Source organism: Tasmannia lanceolata, unplaced genomic scaffold, assembly GCF_043159265.1.
Source record: "Tasmannia lanceolata isolate RefF3 unplaced genomic scaffold, GAP_Taslan_0.1 ptg000015l, whole genome shotgun sequence".
In the NCBI taxonomy this organism is placed as follows: Eukaryota; Viridiplantae; Streptophyta; class Magnoliopsida; order Canellales; family Winteraceae; genus Tasmannia; species Tasmannia lanceolata.
Window position 1 is genome coordinate 46,928,771 of NW_027518692.1, and position 20,864 is coordinate 46,949,634.

The following is a 20,864-nucleotide window of genomic DNA, read 5'->3' on the forward strand; positions in this document are numbered from 1 at the left end:
TTTCGCCCCACTGTAGGATAATGCGCCCCCCTAGAACGTGAAATGACTTCAAAAAGCGTTAAAGTCTGCCCACAATTCACGGTCATGGGTTGGGCAAGGTGAAGCCTACTACTACGACTGTGCAAGATTTTTGGGAATTTGGGTTGAGCGAGCCTTCACCATAAAATCGTAGAAATGATGATGTCTTCGCCCTTTTTCTTTACCTGGGGATTATGACTTCTGTTTGACACTAAAGCTGGCAGTCCTGAGTACAAAAACATGGGCGAATATGTCAATTCCCTAAAGCTGGCGTCGGATTGATGGCAATTTCGTAATTCTTCATAATCACGGCCCGGATTCAGAAACGTGTCAATATGTAGAGAGAAAAACGGAAACCCAGAGGGAATCCTCGCCGGAGCCAGAAAAAAGAAAAAAAAGGCGATGAGATGGCCCTTGGAAGGTCGCCCAAATACTACCACCCCTCGCGACCTCACTCTTCCTTGCCATTTCTCTCCCAATTTCTCACCCTCTTCACCTCTCTCTCAAAACCCTCGCCTATTATTCACCGCACCTAGGTACGTTTAACTCCACACCTTAAATTCACTGTTACGCTCTTTCCTCTCAATTTTACTTGTAGTATTCGCTGTTTTCTCTTTTGATCCCTAAATTATTTTTTTTCTCATAAAACTTATGGTTTTGGTTTCAGATTTGGTCGGAAAATTTGAGGATATCTCTTACTTTCTAATTAAATCCAGGTTTAGTTTACCCCCGTCAGCAGAAGGTAGGGATTTGTGGTTAGGAATGAGAAAGCAAGAATGTGAGAATCATCAAATTCATCTTCTAGTAAATTCACTCTGTTGACACAATGTTAAAAGTAGAGGCAGTGCTGATGCAACACGTGTCCCAGAATAGTATCTTTGTCTAAGCTACTGTTATTACTAACCTGAATCGGTTCGCAATGTGATTGATCTTCTTAGAGAAAAGATCAGCCTCTTGACCTGCTTCGAGGGAAGGGTCGGTCCTCCTTTGTGTTCAATGGCACAATTTTGGCATAAAATTCTTCATTCAATTACAATCAAACAATATATAGTGGACTCTCTAGCTACCAATGAAACAGGAAACAATCCTACCAAAGAGGAAAGACATTTCACGACCTTGACTTCCTAAATAAGAGCACTTCTAAATTTTTAATCCTCCGCCACTGTAAATAAAAAAAATAAAAAAAATCCTCCGCCACTTTAGGAGATCGACAAATGGGGTGGCGAGATTAAAGACATTGTGGGGAGCACAAATATTTCCTTCCGCCACATTTGGAGATCGGCCAATGGGGTGGCGGATAAGTTAGCAAAGGAGGGGTGCTTATGTCGTTTTTTCAACTTTTTGATTTTTTACATCCTTGATTTTCTTGGCTTTTCAATATGTGTTTTCTTCTCTTTTCTTTTTCATGTTTTTGTTTCTTACCATCTCGGTCTTTCTTTTGAATGAAATCTTGGCCATTCAAAAAAAAAGAAAACAAGTAACAATCAATCCTAGTAGCAACCTATTAACTTTATTCTCCTAATTAATAGCAACAACCTACTAACTTTATTCTCCTAATTATAACAACCAATTAATGCAGCAACCATCTAAACTTATCACGCTCAACATGCCTTTCCCATCTTTTGCCTTAAGTGGCATCTTTCCATGCCTTTAGTGGCTTTCGAGCTTGACGAAAACGTCAATTTCAAGAGGCGTGGGATGTTACGTGCATCCAATAAGGAGATGCTATTTTTGTTTATGCGATTTGTGTTTCCTGTTTTAGAGAGGATTAGTTTCTATTAGGAGATTTCTATTTTCGTCTGTTAATTGATTGTGTTTCCTTCTTAGAGGGAGTGAGTTTTTATTACTGGGATCTTATATTAGAAGTTGCCATGTAACTGTAAAAGGCATGAACAGACTAATATTGTCTTTTGATTGCATTCGAAGTGAGAAAAACTTGTTTGTGATTCTTGTGTGCTTCTTCCATAATTCTTCCCTATCAGCTACCATTATCTGTTATGAACCTAAATCGGTTTGCAATGCGATTGATCTTCTTGGAGGGAGGGTCAATCCTTCTACGTGTGCAGAAACACAGTTTTGGGTTTGAAATTCTTCATTGATTTTAGGAAAAGGCTACTCACATGTTATTTATAGAAAACCCACTTAGCAGCCACTTATCAGACTCCTATCCATACCATTGTTACCAGAAACTTCCTAGTTGGAGGGCAAGCTCGCTTCCCAATTTTAGGGGAAGCGTGCTTTCCAGACGCTTCGTCCGTGTTTTCTCTTAATTAAGATTACATTTCCTCTTTAGGGTGATTATGCCTTCCTAAAAGAATATTTACTCTTTCTAATCATGCTGGAGGAGCTTATTTTAAAAAGAGTGCATTTAAAACTTGAAACTAATCTCCTAATAATGTTTCAATGGAGTTTTCCGGACATTGTCTCGATACTTTCTTTAGAGCTTTTCTCTACCCACGTTTTCTCCTTTCTAAACCCCTCACTTCCCGATTTCGCTTCTCGCATCGCTTCTCACTTTGGCAACTATAATCCATACCAAACAAACTGCACAAAGTATAAAAAATCTAAACTAATTTATTCTACCATTTCTACACCAAGCGGGACCCATCTAGATACATAACATTCCACCCGCCTTGAAATCAACCTAGTCCTCAAGTTTGGGGATTAAACAATGACTGGTTGGTGAAAAATGAGATCGTCTTGTATGAGACTTTTGGAAATTATTCTCTCTTCTCCTTTTCTTTTTCCTTCTCTCTCCCTTTATTCTTCTCTTCGTCTTTCAATTAGTCACCATTTCATTTGTCGTCATCTAGGGTTGAGGTAGTTTCATTTTCAAATCTATCCTATCATGCCGTTCATCAAAGCTCCTTCGTTGCATTTTTTTTTAATGATTGGGATGTTGACGCACGGATGGTTGTGGGTGAAGAAATTCTTGATGGCTTTGAGAAATTCGAACAAAATGGTAGATTTTTCAATAGCTGCTACATCGGAATTGACAACACCGATAATCATCAGTTTCTTTAGACATGGACGTTCCTCTAGCTTTACGCCTAATTCTGATGCCATTCGATCGTGATTGGCATTTAGTGAAGCTAATGACCTTTTGATCTCTCATTAGCTCCTCCCAATGATCCATTTTTTTTCCTCCTATTTGCTTCTACACAAGGATGGATCGTGATATCAATTGTTACGAATCCAAATCGGTTCTCTACGTGATTGATCTTCTTAGAGGGAAAATCAACCTCTCGATTCACTTCGAGGGAAGGGTCAGTCCTCCTATGCGTGCAAAAACATAGTTTTGGGTTTGAAATTCTTCATTATTTAAAAGAAAAAGGCTCTACTTGCATGTTATTTATAGAAAAAACCCACTTGGCAGCCACTGACCACCTCCTCTAAAACTCCTACCCAAGCTAATCTAGATAACCCTTGTCTCTAAGAATCCTATCCATACCAAACAAACAAATTGCACAAACTGCGAAAAATCTAAATTTATTTATTCTAACCCCAACCGGGACCCATCTAGGTACGTAACATTATCCTTCATTCCTCCTTCCCTTTTTTTCCTTTCTTAATTTTTTTATCCTTTTACCCGAGCTTCAGATCAGCTGCCTCCAGATGGTTCTAACAATGTGCAAATGATCGTGTTCAGCGTTAACAAGAGTTAGCTTATTGTCAAAATGCTGATCCTTTTGAATGTCATACTCCTTGGATCACAAGAGCTAGTTTGTTTCAATGTATCTGATTTTTTACCATTTGCATCCTTCCCTTAATTTGCTAAAATGTCAGAAACATTGATAATGCTATGTATCTATGTTTTTGCCAATGGTGGTAATTGATGTTCTCTGTTTCCTTGCCTTTTTTCAATTACTACAGGTCTGTACTTCAGACAAGCCTAATCAAAAGGGATCACATAAGCTGCCATGAGTAACTATTGTGGCCATCTTAGTTCGTATAATGATAACCAGATTTCCCCCAAGGCCCCAATTGCATTTTGAAATTGGTACAGAGACCAAATGCATTGTTGACTTGTCTAAAACATAGTAGAGCAGTTTAAAAAGCAATATTTAGTCTTGATGGTCAGGAACTATACGTTCCTGACAAAGCCATTCTAGTGTACTACTACTACTGCTACTACTACCAACCTGACAGAATCTTTTGGTTTAGTTGATATCCTCCTTCCAGTATGCCGGCTATACAAAAGCTGTATGAGACTTGCAGGGCATCATTCTCTACTAATGGACCAATTTCTGAAGAGGCCCTTGAAAAAGTTCGTGCGAAATTAGGTAAGAAGTACTTGTCCTTTTTGTTTCTTTGATAACTTTTAAGTTCGAATATGCCGAGTTTCCATTCAAGAAAAAAAGAAGTTAGAATGTACTGAGTAGATATTTGCACATGCTATGATTGAGCTAATCAACCCATTTCAAAAAAAAAATGATTGAGCTAATCAATGCGTAACTGCATATACGATATGTCCTGTGACCATTTCTATACTTGTATATTTTCTAAATAGTTTTCTACTAGCGTTATTTGATACTCTCCCAAATAGCATAGTCGAGCCAAGTTGCCTAATGGTAACATTTTGCTAGAGTTCATTTTTTAATGAGACATTTTGTTAGTGTTCTTATCCACTTGTGGTTAATTATCTTGCTAAATGTTTTCGTTCAGCATAGCACTTCAGGATATAGCAATTGAAAGTGAGCTAATGCTCACCATTTATGTCACAAATATCTCCGATATTTTCAAAATATTGCGTTTTTATCACGACATTTTGATAAAACAACAAAATCCCGAACTAATCCCGAGATTTTAAAAATATAGCAATATTTTGGTTTTTATCATAAAATTCCCCGATAATGTCGCGATATTATCCTGACAGTTTTACTATTTTTTTATTTTTTATTTTTTCTTAAGTTTATTATTTTTATATATTTTAAATAATTTTAATTTTACTGTTTTTCCCGATATAATCCAAAAAAAATTAAAAAAATTAATGTATCTCGAGATTTTCCCTTGCCGAGAAATTCCCGAGAACGACATTTGTGACGTTGCTCAACATTACGGGCCTGGCATGATGCAGGTGATGATATCTGCACCTAATAGTTTGAGTGTCAACCTTATAATGTTTCCATGCTCAAGTGGTTTTGTTGAAATTTAACAGTTGTTTGCCCAACTGTTCGCCTTTTTTCTCATTGTGGTGGGCCCCTTTGTTACTCTATTCTATACTTGTTAGCATTGCAATTATCTCAGCTCACGTATTTGAGCTATATGTATAGCAGGCAATAGGTCATTTATTCCAAGAAAATGTATATTAGCATATACACCGAGCATTGGGGCATTTCTGAAGCTAGACAGTTTAATTCTGCACGTAACAGAAAAATATCTAGTACAATATCTCACTTTCATTGGATAATCTATTAAATGCCTTGATTCGTGCCCCAACCTCTTGAGCTAACTTCTGTAGTTTCTGCCGAAAACTAGCCTCCGTATGATAATAAACAGGGCCTAAAGGATTCAAAGCACTGCATCTATGGATAATTGGATATTGACTATCCGAACTAATTGCACTGATGCATCCTCTACGGTATATTGTCATTGATATTTAGTAGTTAGTAAAGCTACTACCTCTTAACCACTTTTTAGTAAAATCTCTATATTGTTTCCAACATCCGACCATTCCATTGCTTGAACTGAAATTACTAGTTCCTTGCTATAGACTAATTACTAGTTCCTTGCTATAGACTTGTCTAATGCTTAATGGTACAAATTAATTGTGGTCTGCATCAAATGCCAAAGTATGGATGTGGAAATAATGCGTATGTGAACATAAGTTATTTGTGGCCATAAGACTATTTTTAGACTTGCAGCCTCTGGAGAACATTGGAATTTGGCTTCTGTTAATTGTGCATGGCAGAATATCAGAGGAGTTGATAACTTGTTACGTTAGATGCCGTGGTTGATTTACGTCCATTATAATTTCAGTTGAAAAATAGCTATATAGAATATCCATGAACAAATATTTATCTTTTCAGCAATATATACAGCAATCTATATCTGTTTCTACCCTTCAAAATAAAAATAAAAATCTATATCTGTTTCTATTGTTGGAGTGTTGCAAACCTCTTGGCTTGAATGTCTCTATCCTCTAGTGTCATTGAATTTTGAGAAGTGCAATACTTACCTCGATTCTCCTCACAAAAGTCCTGAAATGGTTCTATGTAATTTCTTATTGTAGCATAAAATGGGACCTATAGCAAAACAAATGCATGGCCTCATATCATGCCAGGTGGGGTCCTGTTGTTGCCCACTGAAATGGACGGAGGACTCCCTTACGTGTGGGACTGAATACAGAATTTCTAATAAAGACTGCTAAACTCTTTGGGGTTGTATGTATATGTGGATTTTAGAATCCAGGTTTTAGTTAGAAAGCAGTGTAAAATTCTGGATTTTATAATCCATTATCCTGGATTTTAAGTAAGAAACCCAGGTTTTAGAAGTCAGTCCCCCATCCTGAAATTTCTAAAACCTGGAAACATGAGATCGTCCTACTCTCTTGCTTGACGGAAAGAAGGGCGAGAAATCAGAAAATGACGGAAGGTCTCCTTCTTTTCTCGTCGCCCATCCAGGGTTTTGAGGAAATCCAGGATTCTATAATCCGCGTATCCAAACGGCCCCTTTAGGATATGTTCCAGCCAGTATTTTATACACGTTTCTAAGATGTTTATGTCACCAGCTATTTTAGCATACATGGCTTTTAACATTTTTTGCTATTTCAGATAACATCAGGGCTTCTGATGTGGGTCTCGAGCAGGATGCACAGTCAGTACGTGGATGGGAAGCTTCCACACAGGGTATAAATGGAAGGAGAGGTCGTAATGGTGGCAACCAGTATCTACCTCCAATCAAATATCTGCATTTACATGAATGCGACAGCTTTTCTGTACGTCCCAAAGTTACTTTGTAGGACTCTATAGGAATTTTGCATCTGTTTTGATCTTCAATTGATGAAACTAGTAAAGTTACATTTCACTTGGTTCTTAATTTTTATTTTTTAAAAAAAAAAAAAACATTTCACTTGGTTCTAATCCTGTTTCTTACTGGTATAGAGAAGTTTTTTATATGTTGGAGGGAATTATTGAGATGTTTACGGGATTTCTAAATGTTAATGCAGATAGGAATATTCTGCATGCCGCCTTCATCTATTATACCCCTTCATAATCATCCTGGAATGACCGTGCTGAGCAAGCTTCTATATGGTTCATTGCATGTGAAATCTTATGATTGGCTAGATTTACCAGGGCCTGTTGATCCATCAAATGGTGAGTTTCTTTTAGCATAGCACATCTTTCATTTATTCTTTGATTTCTGAACCATAGTTACCTGGAGATGTCATTTAGAATGCCGTAGCCACTTCCCTCAAAATTGTGACCATTTCCCGGAAATTCAGTTCTCCTGAAATATGAGGTTGTAATGGTAAATGTTACCCTGTATGAAGTAAACTGTTCCCCTTACAAAATGTTGCTGAAACAACTACGTGTATCCTTTTCTTTTTCTTTACTGTTTTATCAACCAGGAATTGTTTCAGTCTTACTTCAGACTTGATTTTGTATTACTTTTTTGTGATATTGGTATCAACTTAGCTTCTAATACAATAACTGGAGTGGGGTCCATTTCTGAAATATATCAAAATTTGCTTTTAAGGAATACTTATAGGGTAGTGATAAATTCACCCCTGCAAAGGATGAATTCACCCCTTGTTACCCATTATAAAGCTACAACTGGTAAAAGTCACTCTTCTCACTCACTCACTCACTATCCCCCCCCCCCCCCCCCTCTCTCGGGAAATGATTTCAGCGCTCCAATGTTTTGATAAACATGTGCTCCACATGTTTGTCGTGTAGTATTTAAGGGCTTTAAGAGCTTTTTGAGAACCGTAATATTCCGCTAACAGCCCTTTAAATACTACACGACAAAAGTTGGAGCGCATGTTTATGAAAACAGCAGAGCGCAAAAATAATTATATATATATATATATATATATATATATATATATAGAGAGAGAGAGAGAGAGGGAAAGTGAGTATGAGCGACCCCTCATATATGCTTATATGAGGTGAAACTAGAAACATTGTGGGCCCACATTTTTTGGGTGATCCAAACCATCCATTTGATAGGCCCTGACATGGATAGGGTGTGCCCAGAAAATCAGCTCCATAGGATTATCCCAACACTTCGAACTATGGAGGTGAAAGATGGGCAGATTTGGGCAAATTTATACCCGCCCATTTTCACCTCCACAATTCAAAGGGTTGAGATGATCCTATAGAGCTGATTTTTTGGGGCCTATCAAATGAATGGTTTGGATCACCCCAAAAATGTGGGCCCACCATGTTTCTAGCCGTCACCTCATATAAGCTTATATGAGGGGCCGCTCATACTCACTTTTCCCATATATATATATATATATATATATATATATATATATATATATATATATATATGAGAAAAGTGTTCCTGTGCAGCTGCTCAGATAGCTTATCTGAGCAGCTGGTTCAAAAACTCATGTGGCCCCACATTTTTTGGGTGATCCAGAGCATTCATTTGGAAGGCCCTTCCATGGATAGGGTGTGTACAAAAAATGAGCCCTTTAGGATCATCCTAACCCTGCCATTTGTGGAGGAAAAAAATGGTCAGAAACAATGTCTGTCCATTTTCCCCTCCACCTTTGATTGGGTTAGGATGATCCTATAGGGCTAATTTTTGGTACACACCCTATCCATTGGAGGGCCTTTCAAATGAATGCTTTGGATTACCCCAAAAATGTGGGCCACATAAGTTTTTGAAGCAGCTGCTCAGATAAGGGGGGGCGAGGTTTCCGAGGTATTGCGCAGTCTGAGCAAGCCACTATAAATACACCATCTCCATGTAGTTTGACTCATCCAACCCATTCATTCTATAGGACCTCACATAGATAGGGTGTTCCTAAGAAACCATCTCCATACCATAATCCTAACCATTCGATCTATAGGAGCCTAATTTCTAGCCATCCATTTCAATACCTCCACAAATCATAACCCTAACCCTAACCTATAATCCTAACCATAACCATAACCATAATCTATAGAATGAATGGGTTGGATGAGTCAAACAACTATGAGAGATGGTGTATTTAGTGGGTTGCTCAGGGTGAGCGATACCTCAGAAACCTTTTCCCTTTATATATATATATATATAGAGGAATATGTTCGTGCGCTTGAGCGTTGGAACCAAATGGTGCGCTTGAGTGCACCATTCACATGGGTCCCACAATTTCTGTGAGGATCCAAACCATTCATTTGCAAGGCCCTATCATAGATAGGGCGTGTACCAAAAATCAGCTCCATTGAATCATCCTAACCCCTCCAAAAGTGGAGGGCAAAAATGGGCAGATTTGTGGTCTGTCCATTTTGACCTCCACAAATGGATGGGTTAGGATGATCTTATGGAGCTGATTTTTTGTACACACCCTATCTATGTAAGGCCCTTTCTAGTGAATGCTTTGGATCATCCTAACAATGCGGGCCTCATTGGTTTGAGAGCTCAAGCTCACCATAAGGTTCCAACGCTCAAGCTCACAATCCTTTTCCTCATATATATATAGAGGAATAAGATTGTGCGGTCGACCGCACCTAAGCTTAGGTGCAGCCGAGGGCCCAACCACATGGGTCCCACATTTTTTGTGCTAATCAAAACCATTCATTTGCAAGGTCCCATCATAGATAGGGTGTGTACAAAAAATCAGGTCCATTGGATCATCCTAACCCCTCCAAAAGTGGAGGGCAAAAATGGGCAGATTTGTGGCAAACGGTGTCTGTCCATTTTGCCCTCCACTTTTGGATGTGTTAGGATGATCCTATGGAGCTGATTTTTTGTACATACCCCATCTATGTAAGGGCCTTTCAAATGAATGCTTTGGATCATCCTAACAAAGTGGGCCCACATGAGTTTGGCGCCCTTGACCGCACCTAAGCTTGGTGCGGTCGACCGCACACTCCTTTTCCTCATATATATATATATATATATATATAGGAGAAGAGAAAAGGAAAGGATTTTTGAATTATTTGAAAATTCTATGAGAATTACACATCACTTTTTTTTACTTTTTTTAACCAAGGCACCCATTCAACCCACATATTTTCAATCCTACCCCCTCCTTTATACTTTTTAACAAAGGCACCCATTAAAGCCACATAATTTCAATCTTACCCCCCTCCTTTATGCCTTTTTAATAAAAATCTATAGGGTGATCTTAACCATCGGATTTAAGAGGAACAACATATTATGGAAACCTCTATAGATTGGAGGGCTAGGATTAGCCTATGGAAATGATTTTTGGGGCACAACCTATTTATGTTGTGTTCCATCACATGGACGGTTTGGATCAACCTATGATGTGGTCCGTACAGTTCTTTGTCGGCCCGTGCATCGCGGGTTTTTTAATAGTGTGTGTGTGTGTGTATATATATATATATATATATATATATATATATATGAGAAAACGGTTCCTACACATATGTGTAGAGAGTTCTCTACACACTAGCTTAAAATACAGTGGAGGCCCACATTGTTTGGGTGATCCAAGCCATCCATTTTAAAGGCCCTCACATAGATAGGGTATCTACAAAAAACCAGATTCATAGGATCATCCCAACCCTACGATTTGTGGAGGTAAAATGGATGTCTTTAAACCTTCACAAATTAGTCCAATTTTTGCCTCCACAGTTCGAATGGTTAGGATGATCCTATGGATCTGATTTTTTGTGGACACCCTATCTATGTGAGGGCCTTAAAAATGAATGGTTTGGATCACCCAAATAATATGGTCCCCACTGTATTTTAAGCTAGTGTGTAGATAACTTATCTACACATGTGTGTAGGAACCGTTCTCTCTCTCTCTCTCTCTCTCTCTCTCTCTCTCTCTCTCTCTCTCTCTCTCTCTATATATATATATATATATATATATATATATATATATATATATATATATATATATATATGAGAAAAGGGTTCCTGAGGTTAACCTCCTATAGCTTATATGAGGTGGCGCTCACAAGACATAAGGGGCTCACATTGTTAGGATGATCCAAAGCATTCATTTGAAAGACCCCATCATAGATAGGGTGTGTACAAAAAATCAGCCCCATTGGATCATCCTAACTCATCCAAAAGTGGAGGGCAAAATGGATAGACACTTTTTGCCCACAACTCTGCCCATTTTTGCCTACACTTTTGGAGGGGTTAGGATGATCCAATGGAGCTGATTTTTGGTACACACCCTATCTATGATGGGGCCTTGCAAATGAATGGTTTGGATCATCCAAACAAAGTGGGCGCCTTATGTTTTGTGAGCGCCACCTCATATAAGCTTATATGAGGTTAACCTCAGGAACTCTATTCTCTCTCTCTCTCTCTCTTTCTCTCTCTCTCTCTCTCTCTCTCTCTCTCTCTCTCTCTCTCTCTCATATATATATATATATATATATATATGAGAGAACATTTCCTACACACTTGTGTAGGTAAGTTACCTACACACTACCTTAAAATACAGTGGGGGCCCACATTGTTTGGGTGATCCAAACCATTCATTTGAATGGTCCTCACATAGATAGGGTGTCCACAAAAAATCAGATCCATAGGATCATCCTAACCATTCAAACTATGGAGGCAAAAAATGGACTAATTTGTGAAGGTTTATACACGTCCATTTTACCTCCACAAATCGTAGGGTTGGGATGATCCTATGGATTTGATTTTTTGTGGACACCCTATCTATGTGAGGACCATTCAAATGAATTGTTTGGATCACCCAAACAGTGTGGGCCCCCACTGTATTTTAAAGTAGTGTGTAGGTAACTTACCTACAGAAGTGTGTAGGAAATTTTCTCTCCCTCTCTCTCTCTCTCTCTCTCTATATATATATATATATATATATAGAGAGAGAGAGAGAGAGGAATATGTTAAGCGCACCATTTTTTTTGGTGCACTTAAGTGGTTATAACGCCTCGCATTGGTTCGCTTAAGCCGGACCCAAACATTTACGTTTAAATGTTTGGGTCCTGCTTAAGCGAACCAAAATGGTGCGCTTAAGCGCACCAACACTTTTCTCATACATATATATATATATATATATATATATATATATATATTTATATATATGGGAAAAAGGTTTCTGAGGTATCGCTCACCGTGAGCAGCCCTCTAGATACCCCATTTCTAGGGGTGGCAACGGGGCGGGTCGGGGCCGGATGTTGGGGTCCCCTTCCCCTTCCCCTCTGCGGGGAATTTTCCCCCTCCCCTTCCCCTTCCCCTCTGCGGGGATGGTGGGGAATCCCCCTCCCCTCCCCGCGGGGAATATCTAATCCCCTTCCCCTTCCCCTTCCCCTTCCCCTCCCCGCATCCTTCGGGGACAAAATCCCCGCCCCGCCCCCTCTTTGGAACCCAACCAAACCAGCAAACAGAGCTTCTTTCTTCTACGTCCATTACAGACAATATTGTGATGAATGCTATGATTCTATTCATGTGATCAACAAACAGATAGACAAAATAAGAAATGCATGGATGAGACAACAAACATAAATAACAACAGGACCTCATCTTTCAGCAATTTTCTGCATAAATTATGGAATGATAAATAGGAAATGAGCACCAGGATTACCTTCATTAACAGGCAGCCAATGTGCAAAAAGTAACTATTTCAGTAGTCACAATGAACTTTAAAAGTCTATAAGTGGGCGCTCACACACGCAAAATAATGTTCATTAGTTCATTCTGTATAGCATGTTAACCCCCAGATGAGCATGAGAAATGAGAATGGAGAAGAGAACAAAATCAACAAATGACTTATTTCTTTAACTGCAATTCAGTCTAGTGCTGACATGAAACAAATTTCTAGTAGCTAAATTTTTCTTGTTGAAAATTAAAACCTGCAATCCAACCCTAAAATTCTGTTGGCACTACGATTTTTTGATAATTGCATACACTCAGCGTCTCAGGCTCTCAGCTTGTCTTTATTATTTCAACATCTGTGAAAAGGTTATTATAGTTCCCAAAATGCTCTCAGAAGCTAATTAAAAGGAAAAGACAAGCTAAGTTTATGTTTGGGGGAATCTTGTAGCCGATCCACAGAGCTTCTAGTAGTTTTCCTTAAAAAAAACACTTAAAAATTTACAAAAAATGGCATTGATTAGCGGGGCGTAGCGGGGCGGGGACAACTCCATCCCCTTCCCCTTCCCCTCCCCGCACCGGGGAATTTTTATATTCCCCTTCCCCTTTCAAATCGGGGAATCCCCTCCCCAAACGGGGCGGGGCGGGGCGGATCCCCGCTTTTTCGGGTGAAATTGCCAGCCCTACCCATTTCCCATAGTTGGTTGACTCATCCAACCCATTGGTTATGTAGGTTATAGGTAGGATTAGGGTTATGGTTAGGGTTATGGGTTATGGTTATGATTAGTGGAGGTTTCCAAATGGATGGCTGCAAATTAAACTCCTATAAATCGAATGGTTAGGATTATGGTATGGAGGTGGTTTCTTAGGGACACCCTATCTATGTGAGGTCCTATAGAATGAATGGGTAGGATGAGTCAAACAACATGCAGGTGGTGTTTTATAGAGGGCTGCTCACGGTGAGGTATCGCGCAGAAAACGTTAACCTTATATATATATATATATATATATATATATATATATATATATAGAGGAAACTGTTGGTGCGCTTAAGCGCACCATACTTAAGCTCACCAAGCTTATGGTGCGCGCCCAATCACATGCGTCCCACATTTTCTGTGGTGATCCAAACCATTCATTTGCAAGGCCCTATCGTAAATAGGGGGTGTACCAAAAATCAGCTCCATAGGATCATCCTAACCGTCCATTTGTGGAGGACAAAAATGGGCAGATTTGTGGAGAAACAGGGTCTGTCCATTTTGACCTCCACAAATGGATGGGTTAGGATGATTCTATGGAGCTGATTTTTGGTACACCCCCCATCTATGTAAGGGCCTTTCAAATGAATGCTTCGGATCATCCTAACAAAGTGGGCCCCCATGTGATTGGGCGCTTAAGCGCACCATAAGCTTAGTGAGCTTAAGCGCACCAAAAGTTTCCTCATATATATATATGAGCGAAAATGGTTCCTGCACACGTGTGCAGGTAAGCTTACCCGCACACAAGTGCAGAAACAGGGTGGGGGTCCAAAGCATTCACTTGGAAGGCCCTTCCATGGATAGGGTGTGGCACAAAAATCAGCCCCATTGGATCATCCTAACCCTGCCATTTGTGGAGGGGAAAAATGAGCAGAAACATGGACACAAAGTGTGTGTCCGTTCCCCCCCACCTTTGATTGGGTTAGGACAATCAAATGGGGCTGATTTTTGGGCCACACCCTATCCATGGAAGGGCCTTCCAAATGAATTGTTTTGATCCCCCAAAAAATGTGGCCCCCACCCTGTTTCTGCACTCGTGTGCAGGTAACTTACCTGCACACGTGTGCAGGTAACTTACCTGCACACGTGTGCAGGCTCCTCTCTCTCTCTCTCTCTCTCTCTCTCTCTCTCTCTCTCTCTCTCTCTCTCTATATATATATATATATATATATATATATATATATATATATATATATATATCTTCTGCACCTTCCCTGTTGCCAACATCATTTCTTCTGAGTTCCGAATCTTGTCCAATCTGCCCCATCAGACGTTGGCTGATTTTATCATTCTTCATACTCCCAAAGATAATAGTGTCCCAACTTCCAAGCAATGTAATCCTGCTCAACCATCTTGCTAAAAACTTGGTTTGCAGATTCCAAGTACCCTCAATCTGAGTACATCCCAACCAGAGAAGTCTGTGCGCGGATATTGTTCAAGAAGCCTAATTTTATGACATTGGAATGAATCACAGCGCCATTCAAAGCGTCATCAAGTGAAGAATATGCTTGGAGAAGACTGGAGAAAGTGGAACCACTGGGTCTTAGGCCTTCGATTTCAATTGCCATCCCTGGGAGGAGCCGCAGAATGGAGAGGCTGTGGTCAGGGGATCGAGAGTAAGCTGTGATGGCTGATGAGGGCTTTGTAAGAGACCAGATTTCTCAGAGGCATTTTGTCAAGTACATGTTGAGCTTCTTCTACGGGGCAACATTTCCAATACATTGAGGGGAGATTCTTGTTGAGTAATGGTGTGGGGAGGGTTGTGGCAGTGGTGAGGAGGAGGGCAGGAAGTTGATGGGCTTCTATGAGGGAGTTTAAAAAATATATAAAACCTGAAAGAACACATCTCAAACTCACATACTAAAGAAACCGGTTTGAAAAAACCTTAGCAATTGGAGTGTAAGAGCGGAAGAAAGAGATACGACTCATGGTTAAAACCGTGATGGAGAGTTTTGAGTTATGGTTGTGTTTAGATGAGAAAAAACCTGGAAGTGAGAGACCAAAGAGGGAAGCTGATGTCGTTGAGAGAGAGAGAGAGAGAGAGAGAGAGAGAGAGAGAGAGAGAGAGAGAGGGAAGACCGCATAAAAATTGAGGGAGAGAGGAGTGACTCTTACCAGTTGTAGCTTTATAATGGGTGTTAGGTGGCGAATTTATCCTTTGTGGGGGGTCAATTTATCATTGGCCATACTATTGAATTAGTGATATAAAATCACTTGGGTATTGACTTCTTTGTGAAGGGCATTCTTGGAATGTGTTAAAAGTCTACTAAAGAGGGTTTTATCTTTAGTTGGGGTATAATTCTAAAGAATGGATTAAGAGCTTTTCTCTACAAGGGCTTTTTCTCTCTCCTAGGGTTTTTCTTCTTCTTCTCTTGCAAGAGCTTAGATCCAAGGTTGTTGGGTTCTTTTTATGGTGTTTTTGGGGTTATTAAGACATTGTAAAAAGGGAGTTGGGTTTTTGCTTGGATTGCAAAAAGAGGGTGTTGGTGGGTTTTTACCATTGTTGGAGAGGTAAGGTTTTTCACCCTTGTTTGTAATTTCCCATCATTGATAGTGAATCTTTACTTGCCATTGGACTGTTCTCCAAGGATGAACAAAACCCCCATCCGGGTCTAAGTTGAGCTAAAGGTTGCACCACGGAAATGGTATGAGTTCTGTGGTCTGCGAGCCATGCTATTGGGAGCACCTGATGAAAAATTTTAGTAAATAAAAAAGTTTAAACAATTTCTTATTAAAAAAGTTTAAACAAGTTTTTTCTGTCAGCCATTTTAGTAAATAAAAAAGTTTACTAAAATGGAAATGATGGAAATGAAAAATTGTTTAAACAATTCCTTTTTTCACATTTTTAGTAAATAAAAAAGTTTAAACAATTTCTTCGGAAATGATGGAAATGAAAAATCCCCCCCCCCCCCCCCCCCTCTTCTGCAGAAACCTTATCCTGTCAGCCAAACAGGCCCGTTGCATATCTTTTCAGCTTGGGACGCTTGTCTGTAGTTTATAGTGTTCACGGGTGGGAACTTACAATGATTTCAACTATGGTGGAGATATTAAGCCTTGAGCATCAAATTTTTTTCATTGATGTTGTATTGGGAAATGGTGGAATCGGTTTTTTCCTAGGGAAGCGTTTTCTGTAGAAACCTTCTCCTGCCAACCAAATAGGCATGTAGTGTCTAGCGTCTCTTTTCGAATTGAATGCGTTTGTGGAGTTTATACTGTTCATTGGTGTGAACTTATAATGATTTCTTCAAGGCTTTTATGTAGTTTATAGTGTTGAGTTTAAAAGCATTGGAATTGGATTGGATAGAATTAAAGGGCAGCCTTTTGCCTGAAGTAGGAACATACTATGTTGTCTTTTACACCATATAGTAAAGAAGTTCCTAAACCTAGTAGGATTGTTGGTGTGAAGTGAGGGTGTAAGGACTGATGGGAATGGTTCAAGGGGTAGGGAAATATGGGTTAGGCTGCTGAGATGAAAATGAATGTGTTCTAAACTTGGGAGTAACGTGTCAGACGTCTTGCCTTGATCGTATGTTGTAGGTAATGTCCAAGAAGGGAAGGAGAGCAAGCTAGAGAGAGGGAAAGAAGGGTTATTCACATCCAATGTAAAGAGAGAAAGAATAATAGGGAATCAAAATCAAGGGAGGAAAGAGCAGGGGTAAAGGCGACGACTTATGAGCCCAACAGCGAGGGTGAGAGGAAGAGTAGTATTGAGGGAACAAGAGAAAAAAGGAGAAGGGGGGAAAGAAGTGAAAGAAGTGAAAGGTGGGAATGGGAGATGGAGGAAAAACAGGGTGTCTCACCTAGTCGAGTTCTTGTAGTTTTCAATTAGGGTTTAGAGGGGTGGGGGGTCTTAGGTTTTATATGGAGGAGGGGTTTAGGCTAAGTGGTGAGTCATAGAGTTTTGGCCAATATGATAAAATAATGGGGTTTTTAAAGGATTTGGTGAGCTTTTTTCAAGCAATTAATGAGGTTTTTTTCTTTGTCTTTTTTTGAAACAGCCAACTTTTATCGAAAAGAAACCAAGAAGACCAAGGTGGTTAGTACAAAGATGGGAAATCAAGGAGGAAGAGAATCAAAAAGTGCCAAAGATTCCTTGGAAACTCCGGCTCTAGCAAGGCTATCCGCCACCTCATTGGCGGAACGACCCACATGCCTAAACACTACTGAGGAATCTCCCACGCATTCAAAAATCTCATCGAATATTCAGTCAAATCTCTATGGTGGCTTTTGAAGGCCATTGAGCCATCTGATCACATTCAATGAATCCCCTTAGGTCACCGCTTGCTAATAACCGCAAACCTTCGTAGTTGCACGCACCTCCGCTTCAGTTGCATCCGCTTCTCCTAAGGGATCCGCAAAAGCCCATACAACCTCCCCCTTGTCATTTCTAAGGAAGCCCCCTACACCAGCTGGGCCTGGATTCTCGAAGCTAGAGTCATCAACGTTCACATATCCAGGCGCAGGGGGAGTCCAGGTTTGAACAATCTTTTTCTTGATCTCCACACTACCACAGACTTCTCCTCATCTTTCCCAAAGATCATAGGCAGAAACAAATTTGAAGCGGGGGAGAGCTTTGACCCATGCGATCGTCAAAGCGATATCTTTTATAAATAAGAAAGGTGCACATCTTGAAGTCCCTTTGAACACCCTAGCGTTTCTTTCCTTCCATATTACCCATATAGTGGCGAGGAAGCATACGTTCCAAAGAACTGTACCTTTTCTCTTCCATGGATCTCCCGACCAACTTAAGAGAAGGTCCATCAGGTTATCAGGAAACACCCAACTGATGCCAAATCTTATTAATACCCTGCTCCAAATCTCCCTTGCCACTTTCCAATGAATGAGAAGATGGTCCATATTTTCCCCATCTTCAAGACAAAGCGCACAATGATCAATGATAAGCACCTTTCTTCTACAAAAGAAATCCACTGTCTAAATCCTCTTCCTTAATGCCGCCCATCCAAAAGTGCACACTCTAGGAGGAGCCTGAATTGTCCACACTCTAGCTAGCTTGGAAGACATCAGAATAATCACGGGACAATGATAAAAAGATTTTACCGTAAAATCCCTCAATGTGTTTCAGATCCAAACCTGTTTGTCAGCCCCATCCTGTTTTATGTATCCCCCTTCAAGCAACTCTAACAGATTCCCAATGGAGGCAAGTTCTCTATCAAAGAAATTTCTTCTGAATTGAGGCTTCCATATGACACTTTCATTCCTTCCCTCCATATTGTCATTGACAAAGCTCTCCTTGGACACAACAATTACAAACAACTCCGGGAATAACTCTTTCAGAGTACGATCCCAGCACCACCTGTCAAGCCAGAACTGAATTCTCTCACCTGAATAAACCATGTATCTTATATCTTCTTCAAACAACTAACTGATCCTCATGATGTCTTTCCAAATCGTTACCCCTCTGCATTTATAGTTATCACTAAACGCCCAATGGCCTGGTAAGGCACCGTATTACCTTTAATAACTCTAATCCATATGTAAGATCCTTCCTTGCCAACACACCCATTTTCCCAGCAATGCAATGTTTGTCTCCTTGATTCTTGTTATTCCTAATCCTTCACTCTTGAAAGGCTTACATACTTATAGTCTAAATTACCCTCTTGGTGATTCAGGGTATGCCCTGAATTGCCCTCTGTGATACTCTGTAATGATACTTGGGACTCCTGGTCCCTAATGTAACTTTCATGGTATCAATGAATATATGTCAATTGTCAAAAAAAGAAGAAGAAAGGCTTACATACTTATTCCCATTTCACCAACGGAATACCCTGCTTGTCATTCGTACCCCCCAAAGGAACCGCCTTTGAATCTGTTCAATTCTCTCTACTACACTTACAGAGTTACAAGGCACGGCAACTCCAGGGCAGTGGTAATGGTTTTATGGTATATTTAAGTGTGTTTTAAAAGGATTTAAGAGGTGGGCAGTGGTAATGGCTAACTGGATAAAAGAGAGTGTGAGTTTGGGTTCAAGTGATGGCTGGGCTTGGGAAAAGCTGAAAAGATGAGCCATATGTTGACGAGGACATCCCCACATCTAGTATAGATCATAATTAAAAATATAAATAGATCTTTAAAAAACTAAATAAGTCTCTTGAAAAAAATAAATAAACTAAAATCTGTGGCTGAGGGATCACCATCAATGGATGGCTTAGCAAATTCGATTCATGGGCCCTAAATGACCTCGTAACCGTTAAATTCGTTGACAAATCTCATCAAAATTTTGACTTCGATGCTTGTTAAACTGAATTTCTTAGAACCATATATTTTTAGCTTTGTACTTATTTTAGATTTGATTGGTCGAGGTTTATTCTTTTTTCATATGTTTTCTAATTTTTAGCTTTGTACTGAATTTCACATTTTTTTTCATATGTTTTCTAAGTCTAATCCTGACACTAGCCAACCCCAACTAGTTTGGGAAAGGCTTAGTTGAGTTGAGTTGAGTTTCTAATTGTAGGTTGTTTTTTCTGGGTAATTGATTTTTCACTCTCTTTTAAGACAAGGATGCCCCTCAAATTTCCTTCTCTCTTAGATTATTTTGTGGTGATTTGCAGCAAGACCAGCGAAGCTTGTCAGGGATACTGAGATGTCTTTTCCCTGCGGCACAACAATTCTTTATCCAACAAGTGGTGGGAACATTCATTCATTCAAAGCCATAACTCCCTGTGCTCTCTTCGACATTCTATCACCCCCTTATGCATCGGAGGATGGAAGGCATTGCTCTTACTTCCGGGAATCTCCAAGAATGGATCTACCCAGTAAGTTTTCGCTCCCGAATGCATAATTGTCATAATTTGCTTACAGTTGGACATCCAAAACTCATTCAATTATCTCTTCAACTGACTTTGTTAAAGGTATTGTCGAAGAAAATGGAGTAAACGTCCCTGAAGTGGTTTGGCTGGAAGAGTTTCAGCCCCCTGATAACTTTGCGGTTCGGAGGGGTGTGTATAAGGGGCCTGTTATCAGGATTTGAGGGGTATTTAAGGGTTTTGGATTTCTTTATTATGCTACCAAAATCAAAATGGCTTTAATTCCTTGAGTTGAATTCCTTGTTTCCCTGTTGTATGGTTGTCGATAGTTGTGGCAATGATTGTTGTTATCATTTTGTAAGTTAGGCATTTGGGATGTACATATAGTGCTTGATTCTCTGATGTAGTTACATCACCTTTAACTAGTGGAACATAGACTGCAAAAACTTAGGCTCTATAATACCTGTGTTAGAATTCATTTCTGTAATAGCTGCAGATGGTTGAGTTTTTTTCCTCTTTATTTATATTTCTGATGGCCATCAAATTTAGCTTATTCCAAAGCTCATCTCAACTGGGTCCGAGACTCGACTCACCCGGTGAGTTTGAGCCATTTCTCTCACCCGCC

General features: G+C 39.7%; 1 protein-coding gene across 5 annotated transcripts; it reads left to right on the plus strand.

Annotated features, from left to right (window-relative positions):
• Window positions 1-126: 126 nt before the first annotated feature.
• On the plus strand, window positions 127-20,721 carry LOC143891595 (plant cysteine oxidase 4-like). 5 transcript variants are annotated; one of them, XM_077396106.1, is made up of 8 exons: window positions 129-554; window positions 686-796; window positions 3,892-4,018; window positions 4,183-4,301; window positions 6,792-6,955; window positions 7,187-7,334; window positions 20,045-20,248; window positions 20,345-20,721. In XM_077396106.1, exons 4-8 carry the CDS (start codon window positions 4,202-4,204, stop codon window positions 20,461-20,463), a joined length of 735 nt encoding a protein of 244 aa, XP_077252221.1. In that variant the 5' UTR covers window positions 129-554; window positions 686-796; window positions 3,892-4,018; window positions 4,183-4,201; the 3' UTR covers window positions 20,464-20,721. The 5 variants fall into 5 exon arrangements, with proteins under 5 accessions (XP_077252223.1, XP_077252224.1, XP_077252221.1 ...); XM_077396104.1 differs by having other exon boundaries at window positions 686-760; XM_077396108.1 differs by lacking the exon at window positions 3,892-4,018 and having other exon boundaries at window positions 127-554; window positions 686-760.
• The last annotated feature ends 143 nt before the right edge of the window (window positions 20,722-20,864 follow it).